Consider the following 21,748-nt stretch of genomic DNA (forward strand, 5'->3'; position numbering starts at 1 on the left):
ACTATAAACGAAAAAAAAAAAAAAAAACAGGTAAAATCAACTTGAGGTTAATTGACCTATATCCATAAGAGGCATTATATAGACATTAAAAAGTATTTTGGACATTATAAATAGAATGTAACAAAATATGTGCAGTGAGTATTGTAAACATAGAAAGTCAAAGTCAATTTTGACTTAGATAAGCCTAGCACCTGTAAGATGCAGCAAACATTGTAAAAACCTCTAAAACTCAGGAAAATGTGATAAAATGTAAACTCAGTCAACTTAGTGGTAGAGTAACCTGACATACAAACACAATAGACAATATCTTCATAGAACCCACACAAATGTATAAAAATAATTCTTATGTATATCATATTGTGAGACTTCCTGTAAGGAAGACAAGTCGGCTCATTGTCACTCTGGTTTTAGCGTTGTTGTATTCCCGCATTTTGTTGAAATTATTGTCCTGCACAATTCACACAAAGCAGTGTTCTAATCTCAGATTTAGAAAAAAAATATATATGCAACCTTGTCACGTCCAAGACACAACTAACATGTTCAATAAATTTGGTTAAGGCAGGGTTTTTTCATTGTGTTTTCCTGGTGGTTTGCCTTTGCAGGAACATGGATGATTCTGGAGAACTGCTGTTCTTACAGCAAAACAAACTTCTCCTATGGCTTGCGTTCATTTAGAAACTATGCGTCTTTTAAGGTGGGATGGTATGTTTGAATAAGAAGCTGACTGTACCTGCTTTGTGGTTACACTTCAATATGTCTAAGTTTTTAGTCACTGTTTGAATAACCACAGAAACTCATTTGTAACTCGAGCTGTTTAATTTTTAGCCCTTTTGGTCTGTGTTTATTTTCATGTAAAGTTAGTGGTCAGAGTCAGTTCCAGTCAGTAATACACAGGAAACAGCACAGATAAATCAATATTACCCACCTAAAACAGATTTCTTATCGATGTTGATGATGTATCTATTGTGATGCATACTGTTATTGTTTTTTTGCCCAGGCCTAAAATACAGTAGTCAGATCCATCACATTACATGAAAACATGGTTAAACAAGTCAAAAACATAGAAGAAAGTTAAACAGTGAAAAGTGAACTGTATAACCTTTCTTCTAATTTCTCATATATTGTGTACATCTCTGCAATGTTTTATATCTTGATGCATTGTTACACTGCTACTATATGAAATGAGCTGACTTTAAAAACTGTGGTAACTGTGCTGTAGATGACCAGTTACAATTGCCTAATGCAAAGATGTGAACTCTCACCCACAAGCCCATCTTCCGGTGCTAGCACATATTGATAGCACCACAGCTTTATACATGTTAACGAGTTTTCACTCACATTTCCACCTAAGGGCAGGCAGGTTCTAGTATCAGCAAGACATGCTGGGTCTGCGGTGGTGCTGCCAGCTTTCCTCAGGCACATTTTGTGTTAAATTTCTTGCATGGGTTGGAAAGAAATTTCAGGATTGGACTGGACCATGTTCAAGTTCAAGAAGTTTATTGTCATTTCAGCAGTATACAGTGTTTACAGTACACAGTGAAACGAAATAGCGTTCCTCCAGGACCAAGGTGCTACATAAACCAATACACAACATTAAAGTGCAACTAGTGCAAGGCTAGTGCAAACATAAAACAGTGCACACACACATTAAAGTGCAAAAGACATGGCTAATACAAGACAATACAAAAACCGTAAGTAGTGGGGGGTGGGTTGGAGAGACAGGTTGTTGACTTCACACCAGTCAGTTAGCCGCTGCACCTCCTCTCTGTATGCAGACTCGTCATTCTTACTGATGAGACCCACCACAGTCATGTCATCAACGAACTTGATGATATGATTTGAGCTGTTCATCACTGCACAGTCATGGGTCAGCAGTGTGAACAGCAGTGGACTGAGCACACATCCCTGGGGGGCTCCAGTGTTTAGTGTGATTGTGCTGGAGGTGTTCCTACCAATCCGGACTGACTGAGGTCTCCCAGTCAGGAAGTCCAGGATCCAGTTGCAGAGAGTGTTAAGGCCCAGTATATTCAGCTTCCCGATCAGGTGCTGAGGAATGATGGTGTTGAATGCTGAGCTGAAGTCTATGAACAGCATTCGAGCATGTGTGTCTTAAGAGGAGTCGTGTCCGATTGCACAGTCTGTGACTTCATTTGTAATCATTTGTCAAATCGACTCTCTTCAAAATCTTCAGGAACCAAAGTACATACTTACATTAGTACAGTGTGTAGCTGAAGTTCTCCGTTGTCAGAATACAATTTAATCATTTATTATAGACTGTAGAAAAAAAAAGTTCCATTAACACACCAGGCTAATACATGACTAAACACACTTTTATTTTGACAGACTTGTTTTCTGGTAATTCATAGATGGACATTTGATTTAGGTTTTAGCAAAAGCATCACTTTATAAATATAAATATAAATTGGCAAAGCATTTATGTATTCTGCTGCCAATGCATTTATGCTGCCTCTCTCTGTTGAAGCTTATAAACTCTGTGTTGTAGCTTATCTGTTAAAGTTTAAAAAAAATCCTTTTATCCAACTTATTACTTTGCCAAAAGGGGGCACTTTTCACTTAATCAAGTGCCCTTGCTTTGCTTTAGGAATTAAACAATGGAAGCGTTGTTGTTGTTGTGGCTTTGAAAGAGCCTCCTCCATTGTTGAGAGACTTCCAGCAGTGCCAGGCACTTATTGATAACTTTTGTTGAAACATTTGGAACTGCAGTTCTGTATAAGACTCCAGTAAATCACTCATTTAGTTAATATCTAAAGAGCCATGTGACTATCCTGTGAATGTTAGGTGCTAAGATTTTAATGTATTGTTATTGCTTTAGTTTGTTTTTCCCCTTTTTGGTACTTGTGTGTGATTGTAGACTATAAAATTAGAGGTCGTTTAATGATCTAATAATTGTTATGGTTTTATCGTTGAATGAGGTATCGGCCTTTTTTACATGTTAACACTCCTTCCCTGTTTACTGTTAACAACGCACCCTGTGGCCTTAATGAAATATTGGTGAATACTTTAGTCAACTTATCACAAGGTTCAAACACCACAGTACCATTCTCACTCTGTCTAAACATCCCTGTTCAGAATCACCAGTTTCACAGCTTGTTCCTTTTTAATGATAATTAGCCGCACACAGCTCACCCCTGCCCCACCCAAGCAGCAGTGATAGGTGAGGCACAGAAGCTTTAGTTTTGCCGTTCTTGCTCAATTACATTATTTCTCCCCTTTCGTCATTTTTTTCTTCACATGGTTTATAAGGTCATGCCTTTGCACTTTCACATGAAAACAGGCCAGCCGCTCTGACTGGAGATGCCCAGATGAGGAGTGGGTACAATCTGATGATGTTATGAAGGAGCAATATCAGAACATCTCATACTTTCTGACATCAGGTCAAAACAGATTGACTTGCTTGTCTTATTTTATATTTTGCCTGTTAATAGGAGCTCCAGATAAACAAATGTATGAGCAAATTGTAGTGAAAATTATGTTTCCATAGTATGTCTCTTTGTATGAATTCAGAAAGGCCAAAGAAACCTGTTGGGAGATTTAAAATTGTGAATATTTTTAAATCAAAATATTTTTACAAATATGCAAGGCTATACATATCCCAATATCACAACTCAAGTGCCTTTCAGAAATAAACTTTAACCCTTCTGGACATTACCTGGAGGTGTTGTATGTTTGGCTGTAAACGTCTGAATTATTTGTACTGGACATTACCCAGACATAATAATGCCAGCCACCTTATACATAGTCCATTTCCTAAACTGCAGGGAATGTTGCCTGTAGCAAGAACATGTCTGACATGGACAATCCCCAGCTGTATGCTACATGTGTGAAAGGGCAATTCCTGAAAATATTTGGACCTGATTCTTCGAATTTTTTCAAACTTTATATATGAAAGCAGCTCAAGTTTGATACAATACAGTGGAGTGTCGTTTAAATGCATTTTCTTTAGAACAAAAATAAAGAGTAATGTGCAGTGTTGGAATATGATGTTTTGTGTTCTGGTTTATTCAGGGAGTCAAAGTTATAAACATAATACGAGACAGAGTTTTTCCTAAACAATTAAGACCGATAGTGTGTGTGTCTGTGCTTTTAATTCCTTGGTCTAACAGGCTAGCCACAAGCTTGTATATAGGAACGCTAAAGAAATATTTCACTTTTCAAATAGTAGCATGATATACACGATACTGTACATTGCATTGTTACCCCCTTAATATATTTGTTTCCACTATATCACATTGTTACAATTTTTAGCATTCTTGTAAATACAGTGCACATTATTATACATATTAATTGGACAGAAATAAATTTCCCTACATACTGTACATAAAAAAAAATACATACTGTAATTTTTTTTAATCCATCATTCAGTATAGTCCAGTGTACTATTAAAAAAAAAAAAGTCTGACACAGCAACTACTTTCTGTTAAAATTAAAATAAAAGATGAAGTTTCATTAGCAACCATGGTATAAGACAAAGAAATGGGCGTTATTCTTTGAACAATCATTTATTTGAGCAAGTTGTGAAAATCAATTAGTAATTTAGAACAATCGGTTATATGTAAATTAGATTTTCTAGCTTTCTTTTATGAACTGTACAAAGATCTCAACTCTTTACTCCATAAAGGGGAACTGTAACATGTAAGTCTTGACAGAGGCTATAGTCTGGTAAGCAAAGAAGAACAGAAACCTGGTTAGCTCAGTTAGCAGGTTTGCAGCTCCATACAGCTCCATTCTCCTCTGTATCTGGCTAACTGAGCTATAACTTCAAAGTCAACAAAAATGTGGGCCTCTAAAAAATGACTTATCAAGTTTGAATAAAATGCCTGATCTGCAGCAGGTACTTACTATTGGCACTTTTCAACTGCATGGTACTTACTCATCTCTGCTCTTCTGACTGACCAAAGAGACTTGTCAATCAGAACACAATGCAGGCATCCAGCACAAACTTATTTCATTTGTAAAATCTCCATGCTACAATAGAGATCATTTTAGTTTTTATCCCACTCAAAATTGCTGTTTGTAAAAGTACACCATGTTTTTTTTGAAGCAATACAAACTCTCCTTGTGTTTGTGGCAGACAAATAACTCTAGAGAGAGCTGGACATGTTAACATGCTAATGGAAAAGCTACCAGGTACCAAAAAGTTGAAGAGGTTCTGTAGATTGACACGGTATATATATATTGATTTCAGAAGTGTTGTCTTCTGTTAATTTGTTTCTTCATTTTAATCATTTGTTGTTTCTTGTTTGTCTTCAGACTAACAGTCACAGGACTGTGATTTCCACTGTGGCCAGGTCTATGAGGAGAACTACTGTAATCTAATAGTGAGTATTGGGTTAATTCCCTATTTTTATTTTTTTATTTTTTTAACACTTTCTCTGTGACATTTGCAGTCATTTCATTTCAATCGTTCAGTTCCTAGTTTATTCTTTGTTTGTATCTTGTTGACCTCCCATTTCTCTGCTCTTTTTGAGCAGTTTTTGTTTTGGTCCTTCACTAGTGATGTTGATTTATGCTTGTGTTACTAATGTTTCGGTTTTATGGACTTTCAGGTCATGCAGCACCCTAATTTTGAGACGAGACATCCGCTGCAGCCGGAAGAGCAAGAGACTGGCTACGACCCTTTGCACAACTATAACCGGAACAAAACTCGTAAGTTAAAGTAATTGTTTCATTACGAGTGGCCAGTATGTGAAATAAAGCTCCTTTTACCTCAGATATTTTGGTAGAGTTGAAGTTTAGCCTGTATATGTCATTGAAACATGTAGGTTTACATATCTATGAAAGCACAATTAAATGAAATACATAATACATCAGAAGCAGTAGGCTCAGCTTTCACTTCTGCACTGGCAGTGTGATACTTTTTTTTTTTTTTTTTTTTTTTTTAATATATAAATATATCAGTTGCTCACTGCTATGTCACATTTGGACTAATCCCAGATGAATGGCTAGTGTATGCTTTCTACATCAACTGTATTTTAGTCATAGGTTGCGGCACAATCAACAAAACACACTCCAAGATGAGGGAGTTAACATCTTGAAAAACAAGTGAGGGTTAATTACCACATAGTAGCTCACTGAGCAGGCAGAGTAAGACGCAAACACCCCGTAGTGACATATGGAGCAGGCAATATGAGATTTAGTCGTCCTGTGGAAGTTCACAGAATGATGTTTTATTTCCACATGGTATCTTACTGAGCGAGGTTTAATCGCCCCTTGGTAGCTGGCAGATTGAGGTTATTCGAGGTTTAATCACTCTGTGGTAGTGAAGTTGTATCACCCCATTTAGGGTTGCCAAATAGCTTTTCAGCATTGTCATCACTATTGTTGGATGTGCAAGTAGCAAGGTAATTGCTTGATAAAAAGGGACATTTATTTTATGTTGACATAAGTGGTACATGCAGACTTTGTATGCACAACAAAAACATCCGATCATATTTATTCTTTATCAGTTGACTTTTGACTTGCTGACTTTTGATTAATGGGAGAGTATTATATGAATGCAGTGGTGTCAAAGTGTAATAAAATACCAAATATCCCCTTCTAAAATCACCTGCTATCAAGCTACCAGGCATTCTGCCTTTTTTGCGAGAATTAAATATATTGCCAGAAATTGTATCGTTATATTTATTAATATAAGCCATGGCACTTCAATGTGTTTGGCAGATTGGACTAAAATGGTTAGGCACGCCAGAATTAACAGAGCAGAATTTAGTGCAAATTAGGCCAAATTTGTCCATTTTGAAGATCAATAGCACAGCACTTTATCTCTAGCCAGGGCTTCAGAAGTAATGCCCACCAGGTGGCATGCATATTGGCACTACAGTTTCAGCTTTTAAAAGACTTTCAAAATCAGCATGCAGGCAGCATCTGATGCAACTCTAGATGGAACTGGGACAATGCCTCTTGTGGTGTTTTGATGACACATGTTTGACTCCTGGTCACGTCATTCAGAGTTATTCTTATGGACATTAGATAGCTGGCTTATAAGAATGGTATTTGTTTGTCTAATGCTGAGAAATTTACAATAGTGGCATGACTTTCAGCTGTAGAAATGCTCATGCCCGTTCTAGGAAATCCTTATATGATGCTCTTTTAAGGAGTGGTTCACTTGTGCTTGAACAAATGGCAAAATCAGGGCACACAACCATTTTGATTTGGCAAGCTAGTGGTTTTATGTGATCAAATGTGTTTTTTGTTTTCCTAATTTTTTTTTTTTTTGGGGAAACGTGGGGTAAACAATGATTTTCACCTGGTTTGTGCTGAATAATGGTAAAATATGCGCTGGATATTGGGAATGTTATATATAACTGCACTGTAGATTTTACAGTGCATTTATAGGATTATTGCAGCTTGTTGCATCATGTTGTCAAAATATTGTTCTACACCTCACCGCTGTGCTGGGGAAGATTCCTCACTAGCGTTCCACATTTATTTGGAGGGACCCAGGAGTAATTCAAATGGAAAATATTATCATAGTCATAGACACAGTAAAGTTTAAACATTGAAGATGAAATAACAGAGAATGAAAGATGTAGTGTGTGTGTTTTTGTGAGTCGTGACTGCACAGTTCCCATCTATAGCTATTATTAACTCTGGAGTAAATGGGTGGACCTGTCTGTCATTCACTCAATCATTCATTCTGACACTCTCTTTCTCTCTCCCTCTCTCCACCTCACACACACACACATGCACACTTTCTCTCTCACTCTCTCCTGGTTACACACAGCATGACGATGAAAAGAGGTAAAGGTTAAAGACAAGGGTCAGCATCTTATTCACATTAAATCCTTATTTCACATAGAGTCTTTCTTTCTATTATAAACCTTTTCTGTACATTTTTTTCAGGAGGATTGTCAGACAGTGCAGTTGAGTCAACTTTCCAGTCCTACAGGTTCATAAATTTTACTTCTCATAAACCACTTTTATGTAATTTGATTTTGTGGTCTTAAGGGTGGGCGAGATATGGCAAAAATATAACCATGTGGTACTTAATATGAAGACATATGTGGACATAATATGAAGAAACCATGTAATATAGTTTAATATAGCCATTCATTCATTCATTCATACATACATTCGTTGCCTGTAACTGCTTATCCAGTTCAGTGTCACTGTGGATGGGGCGCCAGTCCATCGCAGGTCTTAATATAACCATGTGGCTCTTTTTCACAGTGTTATATTTTCGCCATGTCTACAACCCTTATTCAAAAAGCCCACAAAAACGAATTATTTTCACTGTGCTTTGTATTTTAAAGATGAATTATAATTGCTTGATAAACATCAGTGGTTTATTGTGGGCAGCCATGGCCTAATGGTTAGAGGGCCTTGAGCAATGCACTGAACCCCCCAACGCTCCCCAGGCACCAGGGATGGCTGCCTGCTGCTCTGGGTTTGTGTTCACAGCCCCTAGTGCATTTCTGCTTGTGTGCGTGTGTTCACTGCCACAGGTGGGTTAAATGCGGAAGACACATTTTGTGTCAAATAATTGCACGTTATCATCATTATCATTATCATTATAATGCATGATTATTTTATTCTACTGTAAAAGATTAGGTATTGCTGGACTTTGGATACAATGTCTGCATTTTATTTTAACCTCTAAAAATAAGTAAGTGTCTCTGGAATTCTCTTCAAAATACATGAAGACCCTGCTCCTGCCTTACCCAAATGTTTATTTATCAGCATTGGCAAATATTTATATAAAAATATCATGTATCACTGCATCTTTCTAAATTTATATATTTATTAATTTTTTTCACTCACTATTTGACATGTTGTTTGTTTCCTGAGCTTTTAATACACAGTATGGCAAGAAATGCCACATTTTAAAAAAAGACTGTAAAAATGTTAAATATCAATCCTTTTTTTTTTCCATTTCCTTTTCTGTAACTGCTTATCAAGTTCAGGATTGCGGAGGGTCCGGAGCCTACCCAGAATCACTGGGTGAATAAACACACAGGCGTGAACACACCCTGGAGGGGAGCAATATTAATACATATTTTATTAAAAATAAAAATTTAAAGGAACAGAAATTCAAATTCAGATATTTCGAAGTAATAAAACATAGGCCACTATTCATTTAGCAGCTTGTTACTATAGAGGTTATACATTTGATCTAAATCTTTATTTTTATGATGCAAGCCATTCTGGAAATGTTCTAGAATTACTGACCCATGGTTCTGGGAGTACTAACCCATATAGAGAATAGTAAAATACTTCTTTGCATGTTGCTTTACAGAAACGAGTGGGATGACTTGTTCCAAAACAGTAACTACTTGGCACGCATCAAGCAGGCAGGCATTAATGGCCATTTACGGAGCAGCAGATTTCGCAGCGTATGCTGGAAGGTGAGCCAGTAATAATGCCTTAATTACACATTTGAGTACTGTGCACAAGCTGAGAACCATCCTTAAAGAAGTACATTTCCAGCTAAAACACCCATTAAGTACAAGTTAAAAATATGTCAGGATGTAGTCTGAGATTAGAAAGAAGATGTAATTGAGAAAACCAGCATTAATACCGGAACTCAAAGGATTAATAACAGATATAGGGAAATTGTAACTCATAACAACCCTGCAAGATTTGGTAGACTTGGGGGGAGAGAGATCCATCGATTCTTGGGCTGCAAGGATAAAGTTCATGTAATAAAAATGATTTACACATTTGCGTTCACACATGCAGCTCTTCTGGGTAGTGTCTGTGAAACTTCTGTGTCTGAATATCAGAATGGGCCTTGAGGTATCTTTGCAAGTTTCTGTGAAAAGCAGAAAACATGTCTCCTGAAAAATGGACAAAGGGTGGAAAAACGATTTAAAAAATTTATTTAAAGGCACCTTTGACTGGAAATGAAGTAAATATGATTTTTACACAGTACTTCATATCTGCTTTTGAACTACCCCCAGTAATGACATTTAACAGGCAGGTATTGGTTTGACGCCTACAAATTGTATTTAAGTGTATCATTGGTCTCTCAGCTCTATATAGAAATCCTGCCTGAGGATAAGAGCAAGTGGATCAATAAGACCAAGCAACTCAGAGCTCAGTACGAGAAGATCAAGGAGACGGTGAGTGTGTATGTGTGTGTGCATATTTTCATATCATATTGTGCTGAACACAAGTGTACAAAGAACAAAATTTCTAAAGCTACTTTTGAAATTCCCTCCTCTCTAGCATATTACTAACCCACGCAAAACTGCTGGCCAGCAGGACCTAGTGGTGAACAACCCTCTGTCTCAGGATGAAGGGGTGAGTGATACAGTAGTTCTTATTTGTCAGCTGTCTGATGGCAAAAACCAAATTTGCCAGAGTAATTTCCACTCATTCAATGCCAGGTCCGTATCTCTTTAAATGCAACATTCACGATTTTGATTTAAAAAAAAAAAAAAAAACACACAATGGAGTTTCCTCACCATTAACTGCTTTCCAGTCTGTTTGCGTGCTTGAAACCAGTCTAATATGCCTACAAAGCCCAGTGTCTGTAAATGGGTTAAAAAACAAAATAAATAAAAAATGGGTCTCTGTATGCTAAACCTCCTCTCTCTGCTCATGGAAGGACAATGAGGAGCTCTCCAAAAGTCAAAAAAGCATGAACTGAGATGAGGATATTGGTCTGTTCCTGCTCCTTAAATGTCTAATATTGATGCATTTTTGCTGTAGATGGACCTGACTCTAAATTTGGTAGTGTGTTATCTGCATGAAAGTAAACACAGACTGAAAGTAGTACAAAACTAAACAACTCAATTACCAAATATGTGTGATCATTCAAAATGTCGTTTTTCACCTCAAACTTACTGTTCCACCTTAAAAGATGCAGAACTTGAATGTAAACAAAGTAGAGAACAGCATTTCCCCACAATCATAGATATTGCCTTTATTTTCCCATAATTTTTTTTGACCAGTTACCATTTTCCTCCTTTGTAATGTCCTTTACTTTTTTTAACCCACAGCGTCTTTCTTTCTCTCTGTGCAGAGTCTATGGAACAAGTTCTTTCAGGATAAAGAGTTGCGGGGTATGATAAAGCAGGATGTTCTAAGAACGTAAGTTCACATAATGCATCCAGGTACACACATGTTCTCATTCATTTACTAAGTAGGGGACATTATTTTTTTATTTATTTTTTTATACATTTATTTTTTGAGGTGTTAGACTGCATGATTATTAAATGTTGAGTTAAGTGTTAAAAGGTATGGACATTTAAAACTGTATCCTGGAACTCTCTGTTGCTTCCAAAAGGAAAAAATAAAATGCAAAAATATTTCAGTGTTGTAACACCTAAAATCTAATGACTCTCCACTGCAATATTGAAAATCATATGTAGTCTGCAAATATGTATATGTTTAATTCTGGGGTAGAGGTGCCAGTGGAAAGAGAGGACCACAGAATCCTAGGTTATGAATTTTGCTTTCTCCAGCCTTTAATTAACTCTGCTTATATAAGGCATATTAGCCCTTTATAAGGTCTTCAGTTTTGAAATTTTAGCTTAATATAAAATTATACAAAAAATATTTTTTAAAATTTTAAGACTTAGCTCATTTTCTGTGAGGAATATAAATCAGAAAACATTTTCAATAACAACCCCCTCGTATACCCCCACCCACCCCTTCACATTTATATTACATACAGGGTTGCAAAATTGTAGCACCCAACATTATCTGAAACCACATTCCCAACACACATTTCACCCTCTGTCTTGTGGGAACAAATCTTGGGCACCTGACACTATAAATAGCTCTGTCAGTGTGCTCCCATAACACAACTGATCAAGATGGCAAAGCTATTCTCTGTTCAGACTGCTTACGGTTGATATTGGAAGAGAGGATTTTGATGGTGATGCAGAGGAAGAGGTTTCAGAATGTGAGGATCACATTTCTGAAAATTCAGAGTTTGACACTGATTTTGAAGAAGAGGATGAGCATCGGCTAGTTCCAAAGCGTAAAAGACCCATCAGCCAGCCCTGAAATGCAAGCGTGCCTCTGGACCAGCCTACCAGCAGCCAGCTCCAGTGCAAGAACTACATATGTAATACAAAACAGTGAAATTCTGCCCCTTGTGTGTGTGGTATAGTCTGGTGTGAAAATGGCCATGTTCAATGGGGCTAATCTGTCTGAACAACACATGTTATGTGTAAACCTACCTGAGTAAGTTAAATTTCTAATGAAATTCAAATAAACAATACATTGTAGTTTTGGAAAAACTTGCTTCATTTGTATATTTGTTGATTATTTTCCAGTTATGCCTGTTATGATTCATTTCCTTATTGTGCTACATTTTAATAAAAAACAAACAAACAAAAATCAGTGGCATTTCTATGCATAAATGTAATTTAACAAAGGTAAAGGGAACAAATCTAACATGTGTATTGTTTATATTACTTGGGATGTTGGGATGAAGTAAATATTTGCTGAGTATTTTAACAAAAAAAGTTAAAAAATGATTATCTTGAATTATCTAGACCCAGCAGGATTCCCTGTGTAACAAAAAATCTAAGACCCTATAAAGGTTAAAGCTGTCTTGTCTTCACACAAGGTATAATATCAGTGCCCGTTTAGAACTGAAGTTTGTGGTATTAACATTAATTGATAAATATGTTTACATGCTCATAAGTATGTGAGTGAACTTAGTTTAAAAGTTTCAGCTGTTAACTTATTATTTTGGGCAAAAAATAATAATTCTGAATAGTATGATGATGACAACAATGATTTGTATTTGTTACAGTTCACTTAAAATTCAAAATGTTTATAGAATAATTTATAGAATATAAGGAATATAAAGATAAACACAACTTTTTCTTTTAAATAAAAATATGTGCTTAAATACATAATACATTAATCATTTAATACAGTTTGGTATGTGTCTGTGAAGTTGTTGAACTGTGGTGTGGTTTCACTTCCTTACCAGCAGTTAACACTAGTAGAATGACATGGTGCTGGTATAATTACCCCTCTGATTTTGTGTCAATATGTTTATGGTTTTGGGGCTATGCAGGTTTCCAGAGATGCGGTATTTCCAAGAGGAAGATGTTCGTAATAAACTGACTGATATTCTTTTCTGCTATGCGCGAGAGAATGAGCAGTTACTTTATAAACAGGTAATTCACACAATTTCTCAAAGCAGCTCTTAGTGTTCAACCCTATATATGAGCAATGTGTTAATCTTTTCTATTATAAAGTAGTAGCTGTTAATTAATTTCACTTTCTCTTTGTCTGTTTTTTGTTTTGTTTATACTATGCCCACTTCTTTCCTCCTGTGTTTTGTAATATTTTTCCCTTTTTTCCCCTCTCTCTTTTCTTCTCTCTCTTTCTTTCTTTTTCTCTCTCTCACAATCTCTCCCCACTTTCCTTTCAGGGGATGCATGAGCTGTTGGCTCCAATAGTTTTTGTCCTCCACTGTGATCATCAGGCATTTCAGCATGCCAGTGAGACGGCCAATCCCAGGTTATTTCTGCTTACTACACGCTCCTCTGACAGCTTCATCTTAAACCTTATTTGATTTCCAATACTTGCACCTTAAAACCTAAAAGTCTGGAAACCCCAGAATGAAGGTTTTGCTGTTATATATATAATCTTGAGTTTTTTGTTGCTCATGTTCTATAGCTGTGTATTATCTGCTCCTCTTTGTTGAGGCAGTGTGTAGCTCCTCCTCTGGTATATGTAGAATTTAGCCAGCTGCTGAAATGTTTTATGCTACTTTCTCTGGACCAAAAAAAAAAACAAAACGAAAGGTTAAAATACATGTGCTTTAGTACAATCTAGTAAAGTGCAGAGTTTGGACAGGGCATGATTCTTAGAATGTAAACTAGAGTCAAGCTAAATTGCTTATCCAAAATAATACGCTAAAATATTTGTTTTTTGTTTTGTGATTTTATTTTATTTTTTTCCCCAAACTTTTGAGACTACTTCAATTTTTAAACCATTGGACACTTCCACATGTAATGTGCTTTTTTGTGTAGACCACTTATTTAATGTGTCAAAATGGGGTAAGAGTACTGAAAATGCTTTTTATAATCACAGTTTACAGCTAGAGGAACCCTTTAAAATATCCACACATTCAAACTTAATAACACCAATCAGTTGCCATTGTTGTGAATGCTTGATTTAAATGTGTACATTTTTCAGTGAGGAGATGAAGGTGCTTCTGGATCCAGTGTTCCATGAGCATGATGCATAGTGAGTTAAAACAATTAATTAAAATTATTTGTATTGTGTCTTTCCTTTTCATTTCACTGATCTAACATGTAACTCCTTTCTCTGTATTATCCTCCAGTGCTATGTTCTCACAGCTCATGGAGACAGCTGAGCCTTGGTTCTCCAGTTTTGAGAGGGAGGTACGGAGGGTAAGTCCCATATTCACTTAAAGTTTCTCAACTACACTGTTTCTTCATTCTGTATCATAGGATTGATTACCAGAGATTTTGTAAAATGATGGAAAACCATTGTAACATGGTTTAAATAAAAGATAATGGGTAATGTTTCAGATTTGGCACTTTTGCATCAGATTCTATTGTAAGTGTGTTTAGAATCAAAGTCTTGTTAATTTTTTATTTATTTTTTTCAAAGCGAAATGAAGTTGTATATGACTGTATGCAATATGATGACTGGTGTATGACTATGCTGCAGAGGTTGATGTTGTTTAAATAGACTTATATAGTGTGACTGTCACCTGTTATGCTTTTTCTGTAAGTTATTTTGCTTTTGCAGGGTAAAGAAGAGATGCTGACCAGCATGCCTTTTGCCAGACCACAGGACTCTGGCCCTTCTGTTGCCATAGTAACCAAAGTAAACCGTATCCAGGACCAGTTGGTGAAGAAGCATGATATTGAACTGCACATGCACCTTAACCGCCTGGAAATTGCTCCGCAGATATATGGCATGTGAGTCGCTGTGCATGTGTGTCTGATTATGTACATTCTGTTTGATGTAATTTGAGTGTAATGTGTACTGTGTGCTTTGTCTTGGGTTGCAGTCGTTGGGTGAGGCTGTTGTTCGGTAGGGAGTTTCCTCTGCAGGATCTGCTGGTGGTTTGGGATGCACTGTTTGCAGACAGCATCACTCTGGACCTGGTGGACTATGTATTTGTGGCCATGTTGCTCTATATCAGAGATGCATGTGAGTTCCATGTGTTTGCCTCTCTGTAAGTCCCAATGTGAGAAATTTAAGCAGACCTTTTCTGGAATGGTTCCCCCCACTGAAAAACTGTCACTGTGGTAGTACACCCAATAGTACATATTAAGTATATTTAGTTAGGGAACATGTTTGTACCATATTCTATAATAATTGTAGATTTAAAATTTGGGTTGATTTCTTTATGCCCCATCCTATCTCCAGGATATTTATTATGTTTCGTTATTTTCTGCCAGTCTATAAGGAAATCTTACAAATATTCACCCTCTCCTTCTAGAGAAGAGAATGTAATGTACCTTTAAGGAACACAACTGCAAATTAAAACCACAGTGACAATAATGTGCCTGTGCCATATATTTTTCCTGACAGTGTAGGCCCAGATAAATGAGGTAGATAAACTGTCTTAAAAGTTCTAAAAAAATTTTTTTCTTTCTTTGTTCTTCACCCCATCATTGAAGGATAAAATATTTGAACCAAAGTAGTGAAGATTAAAGTTTCAAGATGCCTCAAATTGTGGTAATAAATATTATTTTCTGATTCATATCTCAGTGATCGCAAGTAACTTTCAGACATGTCTTGGCCTCCTGATGCACTACCCCCCTGTTGGAGACATCCACTCACTTCTGCAAAAAGCACTATTCCTAAGAGATCCAAAGGTATTCTCATTGAATTTTCTCTGGTTTCCTCATTTCTATATTTTTCTAAGGAAAGGCATACTGTGTCCCAATTGTGCACTTAATATTAATTCTAACTAGTGTTTATGTATATGTAGTGTGTAGTATAGTTATAAGTGTCAATGTTAAGTGGAAAAATCTGAAAAATCCACAGTGTAAACTTGGAACCAATCAGTTCTCAAGTATGGTAATGATGGAAACTAGTGTCCCACAGTCCAATGGGAAACGTAAAGGGAGGAGCTTCTCATGTCTGGAAAATTTTGGCTCAGTCCCTACATAGTGCATGTCACAGATGAATAAACTAATACTACTACACACATATAATGCGCTTAATATTAGACAGAGGGATGTGAACATAATTGGTTTTATTATCCAAAATACACAGCTGAAAAAAAAACTTTAGTTTTCAGTGGAGATCAGTATAAAAAGATTTTATTCCAAGTAATTTGGAAACATTTCTATTGGTCCATTCATCATGATATATATAGTACACACACACAGTTGCACCAAACTTTAATAATCAGGGTTACTAGATACTATAGTGGTTACTAGTCAGGTCCTTAAAGTAGTTATCCAGCTTTGTTTGTTAAAATATGATAGATTTAATCAACTTCAAACTCCATCATGACTTCTGAGTAAGAACAATATCAAATTTGGTGTGTTATTGTTTTCTTTTTTCTTTTGCAATTGGCAATCCCAGTGCAGCCATTTGGAAATGGAATAAATCATCATACAGTAATTTCTCTCTAAAATCGATTCCATGAATGGAATACAGCAGAGTCCATGTGTAGCTGATGGTTTTGTTGCTGTTTTCATTAAATCTTTTTTTTTTTTTTCCTCATGATACTCACATTCAGAATAACCCAAGGCCAGTTAACTATCAGTTCCAGCAGAACCTTGACTATTACAAAACCCGTGGAGCTGATCTTGTCAACAGGACACGGTATGTTGGACCTCTCTTATTTTGTGTTGGCCAGTATTTATTTGCCCTTCTGTGCTTAATTCTGTATGTCTTTCTCTCATTTTTTAGGGCTAGCTCTAAAGCACAACCTCTCAACATCAACAAAGTGTCTAGCTCTCTGCTCAGCTTCGGCAGGAAGCTCATTGCCCCCATGGGGGTTGGCTCCAGTGGCATCTCTCCCATCAACAGCGAGGTGCTATCAGCGCCTCCCCCACAGCATCAAGTGCCTCGGGCTTTGGTGGAGCATGCGTCAACCACGACCTCGTCTAATACACAAATGCAAGCACAGACTCAGCACCGGCTGCTGAAGTCTGAGAGTATGCCTGTGCACCTTAGTAAAGGTGAGCTTCTATTTCTGCGATTATTACAAAACAAGCACGTGGGCCTCTGGCACATGCTCTCACAGATTAAACTGTTTACTACTTGGTATTCCCTTAGGCCTTGCTGAGACAGCTGTTCAAATCATTTTTCCCGACATGTCCCATTTAAAGAAGGAAGATTTTCTCAAGCGTGAATATCAAGAAATTATACGAAATTTCACTTTTTCCAAATTTGTTTCAAACCTGAACATGCAACTTGACGAATCTGTGTCATGGCATTTTTGACATCAGAATGTGCGACAAAGCAGTGAATATTACACACAAATATTTTCTGGCTTTAACATGGAATGTTCAATATTTTAATAGACATTTAGGTAAAATATGTTTTGCATCTAGAATTAAAACCTGTCTGAAAAAGACTGAAAGTGCCTACTTTCACCTGTTAGCTAGATTTTTTTTTCTTTTTCCCTTCAAGTTCTGATGAAATAAGAGAATAATAGGCAAACAATGGTATTTAATTCCGAGTCACTCATTGGTATACGTTAGCATCTATAATCATAAGTGTGAACAAATGCCACTAAACTCTGACTATGTAATCAAATGTGGTCCTTGGACAAATCTTGTGCTCTGCTGTGTGAACAAGGCCTAAATTTCTCTATTAAGTAAACCCTATGGGTGCATCTTGTGTTTCGTAGCCTCACTGTCCTATCTGTTAGATATAGGTTCTACTGGAGTATCTCAGATCTCTCTTCCCACCCAAATACTCTCTGACATTCAAGGTAACAACTTGCTTAGCAGTTGCATAAGCTCTGGGGTGTGTACATGTTCAGCTGTTTGCACCCGTGCTATTTAGCATGCGCATGCATGTTGTCCCACCTGTGATTTTGTGTGTCAGTGCTTGTTTCCGAATGATATGTTTGCATGTGTATTGTAATCATGTGTTTCTTCCCTTGGATTGGGGATGTGGAGGAATCACATTTTACTACACAAATGTGCTTTCATGTAGCAACACATGTAGCAACAATAATAATATACACACTATTGCTATAGTGTAATAAGCTACTGCATGGTTCTTAAGTTCAGCACCGTTCGATTTCACTGCTCAATCACTCTTGTTTCAAACTGTCAGTTATTGACTGAGTTTAGGTGGTGTGTTAGAGCAGAGAAATCCCCAAACTGTGGTGAACTCTGACCATTAAGAATCTGTGTTGATGTGCCATAGAACTACATTATACTAATAACTTCCTCCATTCTCAAAAAATGCATTTTGCTCTATCTCCCCTACAATAGTTTGCTCCTTTTGCTTTTTGTTTCTTTTCCAATCTAAGCATTTAAACAGCAATATATAAAGTTATTACTTAATTATGAGGTGTAAACCCATGTTAATCTGATGTTCACTGTTGAGCAAAGGCCTACTCCTATTTCTCAAATGTGGAGGTGATGGAAACCAGGGCTCATGGTGTCTGCAAAGCAAATATAACAACATTCGTTTATTTTTTTTAAACAATGGGTGACATTCCATTTTTTGTGAGATTTACATATTCATTATATTAAATATTCATCATATTTGCAATGTCAAATATGATGGAATATGTGAAAAAATACATTTTCTTTGAGGAGGATTCTTCCTACAAAAAAATATAAAATACCATAGCAAAAAATAGCATTAATAGCATTAAATGATGCTGAATTTAATGATTTCTGATTGTTAAAATGAGGTTTTGATATAAAATATATTTTTAACATGCATTAATGACAAAAAGATGCATGAAGTGTGCATGAACAGCCATAACATTTAAAATGTATTTTTCTACCAATGAGCCAGTGCAAGCCCCCTTGCACACCGTTCTTTAATGGCCAGGACTCCATGCAATTAATGAATGTTAAATATATGTTATAAGCAAAAATCTTATATTTTTTTATATTTACACAATAATATTTCAGGCATTCAAATATATTTTATATAACTCTTTGAGCACTAGATTTTCTGGTTGCTGTCATCACCACTGTAAGCCTGTCTGCGCTTGTGAATTTTAGAATAGATTATGATTTAGAACCATGTAATTCATTCATATGTATTGAACTGAAATCTTTGCATTTTATACTAATTGACAGCCCAAATGATCCAGTTTTTTACATTTAGGTACCATAATTCAGGAAACACCAGCCAGGCAACGATAGTGTAATCTTCTAGTCAAATACGTTTTTTTTACATTATGCACCAGCCATAATTTATATACTCATTTATGTCAAATACATCAATTGTTCTGAGAACACACCTTATTTCTGAACACTGAACAGTGTGTATTTCTAGCATCTCTCTCTCTCTCTATATATATATATATATATATATATATATATATATATATATAAAATTACATTGAAAAAAATTATGACAGATCATAAACTAATTGAGTGTAGTATAATTGGTACAATTGTGCCCCTGAATCAGATCAGGGCTTCACTATTTTAAATCTGAATACATAATCTGAATAATCTAACTGTCCACTGCTCTTTTGTCTGTGCTTCTAAATGTTTGTAATTGTACACTAGCATTTTTGTTTTTAACACTGCACTTTACATTTACGTTGATCTGATCCCTGAGTTGCTCCTTTTAATTCTCTGACTTACATTTGCCATTTTTAGGCCCGAGTTCCAGGACTGTAAGCTCCTCCCCAAGTACAGAGAGCTTGTCTGGCGGAAGGGATCATGCAATGTCCTCCCCTCCTCTTTCAGTCTCCAAGGGACCGGAGTCGACCACATCATCTCCGCCACTTTCAGCCACTAAAAAAGACTCATTCTTCAACATCAGTCGCTCCCGTTCACACAGCAAATCAATGGGCAAAAAGGATATAGTAAGCAGCATTTAGCTTTCTAAATTCTTAGTCTACTAGTTATGTTTTCTTTGTCATAAACCAAATATTTTACCTTGCTCTGTATGTCTCACAGCCCCAAAATCCAGCTTGATCCTTTATGAATCAATTCAGAAATTGCACATTTTTAACAAAATCGCATTGCATCTAAGAATTATTTATTAATTTATTTTATTTCCTACTTCTACTGTTTTAAATGATTATACTAGGTCACATTGGAGCATAACAAATATGTACCTAAACTACTGTAAACAATGATGAAATCACAGTGAACTATAAGCAGTATCATCATATGCAATATTTGGTTAAGCGTCCAATTTCCTGGATCACAGACACGATTCAGATTACACAATCTCTTGAGTTCCTGTAAAAAAAAAAAAAAAAAATCATCAGTCCAAATGGGAGGTATCCAACCCTGCTGGTGTTATTAAAGAAAGGGAGGGAAGAGTCTAATCATAAATGGTCATAAATAATTCTAAAGCACTGTTGAATATTAACATAAAACTAATTTTTTCCAGTGGCAGCATAATAGATTTAGTATTACAGAATTTTTAAACGAGCCATTTTGTAGAATGTTAAACATCACATAAAATAATGCAATCTGAAGGTATTGAATTGGTTTTTTTTGGGGGGGGGGGGTTGTTCTTTTCTCAGTTGTAAATGTCTCTCTCTCTGTTGATGTAGGAAGAGTTGGAGGCCCAGGTTTCATTCCTGCAAGGGCAGATCAATGATCTGGAAGCCATGAGCAAATACTGTGCTAAGATGATGAATGTGCATATCTGTAAGTCATTCTGTTAATCTGTAATGCCCTTGATGAAAAGAACGAAAGCAATAAAATAATTTCATTGAGTATAACAGTTTTTCTAACTGACGGACAGGCAAAATACAGGATGTGATACTGCAGGAGCATCTGGAAAAGGAAGATGAAGTTCTTGTGTCACTCGCAGGACTCAAACAGGTGTGACACATGCATCACTGAAATGCAAAATTTTCTAAATTAATTTTAATGTTGTATTAACATTTTACTTTTTAATTAAAGCATAAAATGGAACATTTTGTTTTGCTGTGAAATATTTTCAGTGAATTACATAAACATTAAAAAGCTTGTTCATATAAAAGCCACCCACTTTGTTTTATTTAGCTATAAAATTAACATTTGCCAAAGGTATGCATTTGTCTTTTTTTTTTTTTTTTTTTGGATGCTGTCAAAAATCTATATAACTTACCTGCTGAAGGATTTACACATAGCCTTGAATATGATTTCCTCATTCATGCCTCTCTCTAGATCAAGGACATATTAAAGGGGGCTTTGCGCTTTAACCAGAGCCAGCTGGAGGCTGAGGAGAATGAAGAGATCACTATTGCAGATGATCACTACTGCTCTACACACCGAAAACAACAGGAAGTCTCCACAACTGCTGATGTTGGTGTTCCTGAACCCACTCCTCAGCTGGACCCCAGCCACCTTCCAGAGCAAGATAAAGAGTTGAAAACATGGGAGAAGTCTGTCCCAAGAGAGGGAGCACACACAACACAGTCACAGGTTAGAAAAGAATGAAATACATATATCAGGACTAATGAAGGACATTTCTGGTTACTACTGCATGTTTGATTCATGACTTCTATTCAGGCTATTTCATACAGATTTGTGGGTAATTGTCAACAATTAACATGGCCTGTTAAGCCACTGCTAATTGTTTGAACAAAGAAGCATTTAACAGCGTTATCCTGTTGTGAATTAAAATACATCTTATCTCTAAAGGTTATCCAAGTTTTGTTTTG

General features: G+C 36.3%; 1 protein-coding gene across 8 annotated transcripts in view; it reads left to right on the plus strand.

Moving 5' to 3' along the window:
* Window positions 1–21,748, plus strand: part of tbc1d5 (TBC1 domain family, member 5) — a 32,664-nt gene that overhangs the window by 8,759 nt on the left and 2,157 nt on the right. For 3 of the 8 annotated variants that reach the window (XM_066674514.1, XM_066674513.1, XM_066674516.1), the window contains exons 2-23: window positions 5,272–5,339; window positions 5,568–5,667; window positions 7,864–7,909; window positions 8,920–8,961; window positions 9,257–9,365; window positions 9,993–10,082; window positions 10,189–10,263; window positions 10,988–11,055; window positions 13,004–13,106; window positions 13,364–13,452; window positions 14,134–14,184; window positions 14,282–14,351; window positions 14,716–14,888; window positions 14,981–15,123; window positions 15,688–15,794; window positions 16,670–16,755; window positions 16,843–17,114; window positions 17,789–17,872; window positions 19,740–19,948; window positions 20,651–20,747; window positions 20,845–20,924; window positions 21,252–21,509. In XM_066674514.1, coding sequence (XP_066530611.1) covers window positions 5,571–5,667; window positions 7,864–7,909; window positions 8,920–8,961; window positions 9,257–9,365; window positions 9,993–10,082; window positions 10,189–10,263; window positions 10,988–11,055; window positions 13,004–13,106; window positions 13,364–13,452; window positions 14,134–14,184; window positions 14,282–14,351; window positions 14,716–14,888; window positions 14,981–15,123; window positions 15,688–15,794; window positions 16,670–16,755; window positions 16,843–17,114; window positions 17,789–17,872; window positions 19,740–19,948; window positions 20,651–20,747; window positions 20,845–20,924; window positions 21,252–21,509 — 2,349 coding nt within the window. In that variant the 5' untranslated portion in view covers window positions 5,272–5,339; window positions 5,568–5,570. The remainder of the gene's footprint in view (window positions 1–5,271; window positions 5,340–5,567; window positions 5,668–7,863; window positions 7,910–8,919; window positions 8,962–9,256; window positions 9,366–9,992; window positions 10,083–10,188; window positions 10,264–10,987; window positions 11,056–13,003; window positions 13,107–13,363; window positions 13,453–14,133; window positions 14,185–14,281; window positions 14,352–14,715; window positions 14,889–14,980; window positions 15,124–15,687; window positions 15,795–16,669; window positions 16,756–16,842; window positions 17,115–17,788; window positions 17,873–19,739; window positions 19,949–20,650; window positions 20,748–20,844; window positions 20,925–21,251; window positions 21,510–21,748) is intronic. The other 5 variants (XM_066674517.1, XM_066674518.1, XM_066674521.1 and 2 more) reach the window with 5 other exon arrangements.

This window comes from Hoplias malabaricus, chromosome 6 (assembly GCF_029633855.1).
Source record: "Hoplias malabaricus isolate fHopMal1 chromosome 6, fHopMal1.hap1, whole genome shotgun sequence".
Lineage (NCBI taxonomy): Eukaryota > Metazoa > Chordata > Actinopteri > Characiformes > Erythrinidae > Hoplias > Hoplias malabaricus.